The 10,117-nt window shown below is 38.9% G+C and overlaps 1 protein-coding gene across 1 annotated transcript; it reads right to left on the reverse strand.

Annotated features, from left to right (window-relative positions):
- Positions 1-1,094: 1,094 nt before the first annotated feature.
- On the reverse strand, positions 1,095-8,225 carry LOC309551418 (cystatin-like). Its single transcript, XM_082251992.1, has 3 exons — positions 7,922-8,225; positions 3,220-3,321; positions 1,095-1,264 (listed from the first exon to the last, which is right to left on the reverse strand). The coding sequence occupies exons 1-3, from the start codon at positions 8,132-8,134 to the stop codon at positions 1,193-1,195; spliced, it is 387 nt and encodes a 128-aa protein (XP_082108118.1). The 5' UTR covers positions 8,135-8,225; the 3' UTR covers positions 1,095-1,192.
- Between the last annotated feature and the right edge of the window lie 1,892 nt (positions 8,226-10,117).

A 10,117-nucleotide genomic window follows, 5' to 3' on the forward strand; every position in this document is an offset into this window, starting at 1 on the left:
AAGAATACAAAAGAAAATAAAATAGAAAGAATATAACCAATCTCCTGAAATTTGAATTTCAAAATAGAATAAAATTTAATTCAAATAGAAAAGAATCAAATGACCAGAAAAGAAAAAAAAAAAAATTTCTGAAATTTGAACTTGGAATATAATAAATTTGAATTTGAATAGGATAGAAATGAAAAGAAAATAACGTAATATAATAGAAGAAAACAATAGAATAGAACAAGATAGAAAGAATATAACCATCTCTTGGAATTCTAATTTTGAATAGAATACATTTAATTTGGAATAGAAAAGAAAATTAAATAACAAAAAAAATAGACTAGAATAGAAATAATATAAAAATATAACTATTTAATGAAATTTGAATAGAATAAATGTGAAAAGAATAGAATAGAAAATAATACAATATCATAGAAAATAAAAGAATAGAAAAGAATAGAATAGAAAAAAAACGATAGAATAAATTAAAATAGAAAGAATATAACCAATCTCCTGAAATGTGAATTTCAGAATAGAATGAAATTGAATTCAAATAGGATAAAAAAAAAAAATAAAATACAATAGATTAGAATAGAATAGAAAAAAACAATAGAATAGAATAAAATAGAAAGAATGTAACCTTCTTCTGAAATTTAGAATAGAATAAATTTGAATGGAATAGGATAGAAAATAATATAAAATAGAAGAGTAGAATATAAAAAATATTAGAATAGAATAAAAAAGAAAAAATATAACCATCTTCCGAAATTCAAATTTCAAATAGAAAAAAAATATATATATTTGATATAGAATAGAAAAGAATAGAAAATGAAATAACAGAAAAGAATAGGAAAAAACAATAGAATATAACAATCTCCCGAAATTCTAATATGTGGATACATAACATGCTCCTGGGGGCCACCTCCCTAAAACACATGCCAGCCAGGTGAGTTTTATACTTCTATTTCAGGGATTTCTCCAGTAATAGACCTGTGCCAGTCTACTGGGATCACCAGAATAGCTAAGTAAAATAACACTACTATGAAACTCTATTTAGTTGTTTGAGGTCAGCTTTTAAGTCTACCGTAACTCAATAAACCACATGAGAAGAGTATTTTATGTTTTATTTGATCAGATAAATGTAACAAATTCTTTTTCTGAGTAAATTGTGGCATTCAAGAGCTTTTTTCACATGGGTCAATCTTCTCTATCTGCATGAACTGCTCAATAGATCGATCTGATTTTTCCAGGGAACAGAAAGAACTTCAAATTGGCATATCTGTGAAAATATAGAGAGAAAATGCATTAAACCCATACACAATCATATATTGACTTCAGAGGAAACCTATACTGGGTAGTCTGATCTCACATGAAGATGAGCCAACACTGATGCTGGATCAGCAACATATGAGATTTAGGCTACTCAGAATTCCCCTGGATCTCATTGGAAGATGGTGATGTCACCTCCTGCATCCCAGAAATTGAGGGTAACCACAGATTTTTATTTGATTTCAGATTTTCTATTTTATTTTTTAAATTTAATGCAGCATTTTGGCATAGGGAGTTTTACTGCAAATAACCTCCCATTCCACTTTTCTCACCTTACCTGCAATTCCTCCTCCGCAGCTGCCACTAAAATGATTGGTGTTGTCGACAGTAGTAATGTCCCTCTTTTAGTCATGTGACAGTGCTCAGGCCTAGTGATTTGCTGCTAAATCAGAGCACAGTCACAAGGGAGAAAGTCACATACTCTTTCATACTTGAGAGCACCAAATATTATGGACAGCTGCAGAGGAGAAGGAGTGGAGCACTCATTAGGTGAGTATAAGGCTAAGTTCACATCTAGGAGTTTTGGGGAGTTTTTCTGCTCTAGGATCAGCTCAAAAAACGCCCAACGAGACAAATCCTATTCATTTCAATGGCCCCTGTTCACATCTGATCGTTTTGACATTTTAAGCAAAACGCCCAACACTCAAAAAAGTACATGAGCTTCATTTTGGGCAGATTACAGGCGTTTTTATTTTTTTCCATTGGTTACTAGTCATAGTCAACCTAAAAACGCCTGCACAAAAACACCTGTAAAACGCCTGAAAAAACACCCATAAAAACGCCTGAAAAAACGCCTGTAAATAGCAACGCCAAGATGTGAACGTAGCCTAAAGGATATTGGGTGTGGGGGGGGGGGGGGACCTTAGCAAAGACATTATCACCTTGCATACCTCCCCAATTTTTTAAATGGGGGGGGGACCTATTAGGGGAGGGGAGGGGGGGTGTCCTATGCCTCCTTATTTTTGCTATTTGCCATCAGGGAAGCTGATGCGCGGGGCCGGCAGCCAACATTGCCACCGGGTATCCGCGATCGCTCCCCGTAGAGAGAGAACGCTGGTCTGCTGTTGTAAACACGGAAGACCTTTGTTCTCTCAGCAATCATCACAGGGCTCCTGTGTTCCTCCTATTTAGGAACACAGGTCCCTGTGTTGATTCCATAAGCCCATCCTCCCCACAGTTAGAAAACACCCCCTAGGCATACATTTAACCCTTTGCTCGCCCCTGGTTTAACCCCTTCCCTGCCAGTGTCATTAGTACAGTAACAGTGCATATTTTTAGCACTGATTATTGCAGTAATGCCACTGGTCCCCCCATAAGTGTCAAAAATGTCAGTTAGGTGTCCGATCTGCCAGTCAAAATTTTGCAGTCCCGCTAAAAGCCGCCATTACTAGTAAAAAATTAATAAATAAAAATGACATAAATCTTTCCCCTAGTTTGTAGATGTGATAACTTTTGCACAAACCAATCAAAATACATTTATTGGGATTTTTTTTTACCAAAAATATGTAACAGAATACATATTGGCCTAAAATGATGAAAAAATGTGATTTTTAATTTTTTTTTATTGGGAATATTATGTAGCAGAATGTGAAAAATATTGTTCTTTTTTTTTTCAGAATTGTCGCTCTTTTTGTTTATAGCGCAAAAAATAAAAATCGCAGAGGTGATCAAATACTACCAAAAGAAAGCTCTATTTGTGGGAAAAAAAGACATCAATGTTGTTTGGGTACAGTGTCGCAAGACCGCGCAATTGTCAGTTAAAGTAACGCAAAAAATGGCCTGGTCATTAAAAGGGAAAATCTTCCGGTCCAGAAGAGGTTAATTAAAGTACAGGGCACTTTACATACATTATAGATATAATATACAAGTAGTAGGAAACATTTTATTATTGCAGCAAGCTCTCACCTTTGTTTGAGGGATCTCATCTGGACATGGTTCTGTATCCTCATTGTTACAGGAGCTCATAGAAACTTCAACTTCCATTTTATATTTTGAGCCAGCAACCACCTAACACAGATTAATCAAATCAGATAAATAAAATGAAAGTTATCAAATTACAGTCTTCACAGAACTTAAATTGTACATCAAACCAAACATTTTTTTTTTCAATTTTGGATAGAGTGGCGAAGTATTAAAACTGATTTTACTGCTATCCGGGATTCCATTAGAAATCATTTCCCTTGCTTCCTGTCTTGCTGACAAAGTTTTACTAGACAGGAAGTAAATGGGGAATCTGCAACAGGGACAAAGACATAAATATAACATTTTTCAGGGGTTCTAGCCTTCCCCTTTGCCACTAAAGACACCTAGGGTAAATTCCGCAAAGATCGAATTTTGTACATCAACTTTGTTTATCACAGTTACTACCACCAACTCCCCCAACAAGTGGAAATTCTCTGGTTGAAAATAGCATACAACGACATTGGCCACATTTACTTTACCTGCTTTTTGACTGGAAAATTGTTTTATTACTGTACTATTTATGCTTGTTTTCACTAAGCAAATGTAGAATCATTCAAAAATTTAAAAAATACAAATACAGCAGGAGCGTCAAACCTAGAAGGTAGAGTTCAATATATTTTAATGGTTCTACATCACATAAACAGCCAGCACATTTCGGGGACTCCCTTTATCGTGGTATACTTTCTCAATTTTACATTGATGCCATTTAAGCCCCGTACACATGCACAGATTGTTGGCGGTAAATTGTCGGCCAACGTCCGATCTGCCGATTGTAGGCTTGTTAGTATGATGCTTCCGACAACCAACTGCGAATTTTCGGCCGAAAAAAATCTGGTGTGCATGCTATAAAATTTTTGTTGGCCAACAAACAACGGCCGATTGTTCCTCAGTCAGTACAGATTTCGGCAGACAAAAATCAGATGAGCAAAACTGGGCATGCTCAGAGAAGAAAAAACACACTGAAAGTCAACCAGAACATGACATCACTTCTGAAGTTGTTTTTTGTTGGCTAACAAAAGTCCAGTGCAAGTCTAGAGCACATTTCAGCCAACAACAAACACTGGACAAAAGTTGGCCGATCAGTTGGCCAACAATCTGTGCGTGGGTACGGGGCTTTAGGCTTGGAGCTCCTGATGCATTTTTATGCTTTCGGCAACTTCCCTGGTACCCATTTGAGGGGTATTATTAGGGCCAGTAAGCTCAGCGAATGAGTGTATTTTTTTTTTCAATACTCATGCCGACACCAGAACGGACGATTGTTCGCCTGTCAGTACACAATTCGGCCGACAGACCGCAGATTTGCAAGACTGGGCATGCTCAGAAAATAGAAAACACAGGGAAAGTTAACCATTACATGACATCACTTCTGCAGTCGGCGGACAAAATTCTTGTGCTGTCCTTGTGCTGTCTTTGCACTTTTCAGCAGACACCGACATCCCGGGGAGAAAAGAGGAACATTTGTAAGCCGACCATCGGTACGTGTGTACGGGGCTTCAGAACACATGTGTTTGAAGTTCCAGCACTGCTGGGATATGCTTTTTTTTCTTTTAAAAATCATTCAGCATTTCGTCCTTTTTTGACCTTGCACAAAGTTCTAACAATATTCCCTGGTATGGAGTGGGGGAATAGGCATTTTACATTCAATGTGCTTCATTTCTTTGTACGTTTGATTTTCTTGCAGGTAGACAGTGTGTATTAATTACAGGTACAGCAATTATATAGTAATTTTTTCTTTTTTCTATTGAAATAAATGGTGTGACACCCCAACCCCTTCCTAGAGCTAATCAGCCCAACACACCAGGCATGCAGGATTTGATCTCGATGGCAAGGGTGCAAGCATACAACCCTTTTGTTATTTGGATACCAACATGCATGTATGTTCAGCACTGGGGGTTGGGGAAAGGTTAAACCCTTAAAAAAAAATAAACCCAAAAAAAACACCAAATCCCTGTCTAAATAATTTAATGGAGGGGGCGATTATGGTGTGGGGTTGTTTTTCAGGGGTTGGGCTTGACCCCTTAGTTCCAATGAAGGGAACTCTTAAGGCATCAGCATACCAAGACCTTTCAGACAATTTCATGATCCCAACTTTGTGGAAAGAGTTTGGGGGTGGCGCCTCCTTGTTCCAACATTATTGCGCACCAGTGCACAAAGCAAACAAATTTGGACAATTTTATGCTCCTAACTTTGTGGGAACAGTTTGGGAATGGCCCCTTCCTGTTCCAACATTACTGCGCAACAGTGCACAAAGCAAGGTCCATAAAGACATGGATGAGCGAGTTTGAGGTGGAGGAACTTGACTGACCTGCACAGAGTCCTGATAGAACACATTTGGGATGAATTAAAATGGAGACTGCGAGCCAGAACTTCTCATCCAATCTCTGTGCCTGACCTCACAAATGCGCTTCTGGAAGAATGGTCAAACATTCCCATAGACACACTTCTAAACCTCGTGGACAGCCTTCCCAGAGGAGTTGAAGCTGTTATAGCTGCAAAGGGTGGGCCAACTCAATATTGAACCCTATGAACTAAGACTGGGATACCATTAAAGTTTGTGTGTGTAAAGGCAGGTGTCCCGAAACTTTTGACAATATAGTGTTCATCTATGTATATTTTTGGTGGATGGCATTAAAAGTTATTTTTAACAATTGTTTTTTTTTTTTTTTCATTTTGCAAAGATTTTCCTGTTGAAGTGATTTCTCTTCGTTTCTTATCCTGGAGATACCATAGGAAGTTAGAGGTTACCTCTGTAAAGTCATAGACAGTTGCTACTGTAACTCATGTTATCATTGTAAGGTTTTGTTCCAGTAACAACAGTAATAATTTTTATTTCCCCCACTTTTTGTAGTTGTAACAGTGGTAAAAATGATAATTAGAGAGGGAAAATCACCCCAACACCGATGCAGACAGAAATAAAAACCCATCAGGGGTTCTAATCCTTCCCTTCATCCAAAACTAAAAAAATTATTTGTGGCTTTAGATTTACTTTAAAGTCACTTAAAGGCTGCTACATAGGCTGTCACTGCTGATTTCTGAAAATACTAGCTGACAGGTTTGTCTGCTATTCTAATGACTTCAATACTTTTAGCCACTGGCGCAGAATGAGCACATCAATCAGTTCTGACTCTGCTTAGACATCATTTGCTGCATGCTTGTTCCGGGTTACTGACTCACAAAGTACTGTAGCGAATGGCAGCCGGGGTACAGCATATATGTTTCTTTCAGTAAATGTTTCCCTAATGTATCTAGCCAAAATGTTTGTTTTCTTTTAGTTTGTCCCTGCTGGTTTGATTCACCCTCTGTATCTGCTCTGTTGACCAATGGTGTTTGAATAAAAAAATTATGGGAAATCCAACATTTTAGAGTTGTCACCAGAACAAGACATGAGAGTAATGCCCCGTACACACGTGCAGATTATCTGAAGACTTTTGTCTGTAGACTTACCAAAACCATATAATATGAGGTCAAACCTAAACACTTTCAATTTGTATGCAATCCGGCAGGCCCTTGCACTACATAGAAAAGGTAAATCTGAAGACAAAAGTCTTCAGATAATCTGCACGTGTGTACAGGGCATTAGTCTTCCAATGTTCCAGTGACAACTGTCTATGAGGGGAAATCCCCACATTTCTTTTGAGATTACCCTTCAACTTCTTGTTGCATCTCTGGGACAGGAAGTAAAGGGAAGTCTTCCCAACAGGACACAGCCAGCAAAAATACAATGACAGGGTTTTTAACTCTTCCCTACTCTATCCAAAACTAAAAACTTTTACTATACATACACTTTAGGTCATGCAACAAATACACATTTTAAACTACCATGGCATATTCTCTAAAATATCTCAAGACAAAAAACAAATACCCTAAACCACTTGCCAACTGTATAACTTACATATATGGTGGTAAGGTGGCTCTGCTGTGCCAGATCATGTATCTAGGACATGATCCAACACTTCCGGGTAGGGTCACGCATGCCCACTTCCACTGTGATTATATACAGCCAAAGATGATCTGTGGGTACCGCAGACTCGTTGTCCGCTGGCACCTGCTGATCGTTAGGCAGAGAGCCAAACGGCTGTCTGCTTATGTAAACAAGGCAGATTGCCATTCTGACAGGAAGGAAGACAGGAATCCTGTGTTCCTGCAAAGCAGGGACTAGGATCCATGTCTTCCCCTAGTAAAGGCACCTCCCACAGTACACTATAACACAGGCTAGGAACACATTTAGCCCCCTGATTGTCCCTGATGTTTAACCCCTTTCCAGTCAGTGTCATTAGTACAGTGAAAGTGCATATTAACAGCACTGATCACTGTATTAGTGTCACTGGTCCCCAAAAAGTATCAGTTAGTGTCAGACTGTCCCCCGCAATATCGCAGTCCCACTATAAGTCCCTCATCACCGCCATTACTAGTAAAAAAAAAAAACATAAATAAATAAAAATATCCCATAGTTTGTAGACGCTATAACTTTTGCACAAACCAATCAATTTACACTTATTGGATATGTTTTATAAAAGAAAGATTTCTTTTTTTTTTTTTAAATTGTCAGGGTTTTTTTTTTGTTTATAACACACAAAATAAAAACCACAGAGGTGCTCAAATACATCCAAAAGAAAGCTCTATTTGTGTACAAGCACACACTAACCTGTCTCATGAGTTTTAAAGTCCTGTTGATATTGACGATGTATCCATTGTTGCTGTTTCTGTTGAATTCTTCCTTTGCGAAACTCAAAGCAGTCTGGACACCCTTACTATCCTCGTTAATTTCATTCCAGCCTCCAAGTTTTCTTCTCTGTGGCTGTGCATGTACAAATAAAGCCAATGTAAATACCATGCATGCCTTCCAATACATATTCATACTGAGAGGTTCTTCTTTCTTAGTTCTTTTTCTGAGCGTTCAAGTGTGATCCTAAATTGCTGTGTTCAGATGTTTTGAAGAGAAGCAGACTCTGCAGTATTTATGCGGTGGAATCCTAGTACTTTGCCAAGTCATCCTTCTGAATCACATGTTTGGCATGCAGTTTATGAGGGTTGTCCATGGAAACATTTACAAATGTCAGAGAGGGCTTAACATATCCTTCTTCAATCCTTAATGAAATCAAACTTCCCCTCTGACTCAAGAAAGCACGAGTTGTTCATATTTACATTACAGTATCTGGTTATATTCTACTTTAAAGCTAAACTTCAGGCAGGCATTAAAAATACCAGTTATTGCAGTTATGTACACTGCTCAAAAAAATTAAAGGAACACTTTGAAAACACATCAGATCTCAAAGGGGAAAAATAAAATGTTGGATATCTATACTGATATGGACTGGGTAACGTGTTAGGAACAAAAGGATGCCACATTGTTTGATGGAAAAAAAAAAAAGATCAACCTACAGAGGGCTGAATTCAAAGACACCCCTAAAAACAAAGTGAAAAAATGATGCAGCAGGCTGGTCTATTTTGCTGAAATTTCATTGCAGCAACTCAAAATGGTACTCAGTAGTGTGTATGGCCCCCCCACGTGCTTGTATGCATGCCTAACAACGTTGGGGCATGCTCCTAATGAGAAGACAGATGGTGTCCTGGGGTATTTCCTCCCAGATCTGGACCAGGGCATCACTGAGCTCCGAAAGAGATTGAGGTGCAACCTGGCAGCATCAGGTGGACCAAAACATAATGTCCCAGAGGTGTTCTACTGGATTTAGGTCAGGCAACCTTGGGGGCCATTCAATGGTATCAATTCCTTCATCCTCCAGGAACTGGCTGCATATTCACGCCACATGAAGCCGGGCATTCTCGTGCACTAGGAGAAACCCAGAACCCACTGCACCAGTGTAGAGTCTGACAATGGGTCCAAGAATTTCATCCCAACACCTAATGGCAGTCAGGGTGCGATTATCTAGCCTGTGGAGTTCTGTGCATTCCTCCATGGATATGCCTCCCCAGACCATCACTGACCCACAACCAATGGTAAATGCCAATTGAGCTCCACGGTGCTAGGCAGTGAGCACAGGGCCCACTAGAGGACATCAGGCCCTCAGGCTGTCCTTATGAAGTCGGTTTCTGATTGTTTGGTCAGAGACATTCACACCAGTGGCCTGCTGGAGGTCATTTTGTAGGGCTCTGGCAATGCTCATCCTGTTCCTCCTTGCACAAAGGAGCAGATACCGGTCTTACTGATGGGTTAAGGACATTCTACAGCCCTGTCCAGCTCTCCTGGGAAAACTGCCTATCTCCTGGAATCTCCTCCATGCTCTTGAGACTGTGCTGGGAGACACAGCAAACCTTCTGGGAATGGCATGTTTTGATGTGCTATCCTGGAGGAGTTGGACTGCTTTTGCAACCTTTATAGGGTCTTGGTATCGCTTAATGCTACCAGTAGTGACACTGAGCCTAGCCAAATGCAAAACTAGTGAAAAACAGTCAGAAAAGATGAGTAGGGAAAAAAAATGCCAAGGGCCTCGAATTGTAAAACCATTCCTGTTTTGGGGGTCATCTCATTGTTGCCCATCTAGTGCACCTTTTGTTAATTTAATTACCACCAAAGCAGCTGAAACTGATTAACAACCCCCTCTGCTACTTAACTGACCAGATCAATATCCCAGGAGTTTTAATGACTTGATGCTATAGTGTTCCTTTAATTCTTTTGAGCAGTGTATTTACTAAAGGAACCATTACATGCATTTTGCAACTAGTGTCACTATCTTATTTTATTCTGATTTGAGCTTCTTGTAATTCTCCATATATCATCACTCTAGGAGGGGCAGCACAGCTATCTTGCATTTGCATTTGCTAGCAAGAAAATTGTTGACAGGAGAAAAGAGCAGAGAGATAACCTCATGAATCTGTTGAT

The sequence above is a fragment of the Pelophylax lessonae genome, assembly GCF_965119305.1.
Source record: "Pelophylax lessonae genome assembly, chromosome: 3".
Taxonomy (NCBI): domain Eukaryota; kingdom Metazoa; phylum Chordata; class Amphibia; order Anura; family Ranidae; genus Pelophylax; species Pelophylax lessonae.

Bases quoted from the DNA above. Each gene is read 5' to 3' on its own strand.
- LOC309551418 (XM_082251992.1), bottom strand. From the start codon at position 8,134: ATGAATATGTATTGGAAGGCATGCATGGTATTTACATTGGCTTTATTT. The intron at 3,322-7,921 runs GTTAGTGTGTGC...AATCTGTGTTAG, and splicing joins CTTTAAAACTCATGAGACAG to GTGGTTGCTGGCTCAAAATA. The intron at 1,265-3,219 runs GTGAGAGCTTGC...ATATTTTCACAG, and splicing joins ATGAGATCCCTCAAACAAAG to ATATGCCAATTTGAAGTTCT.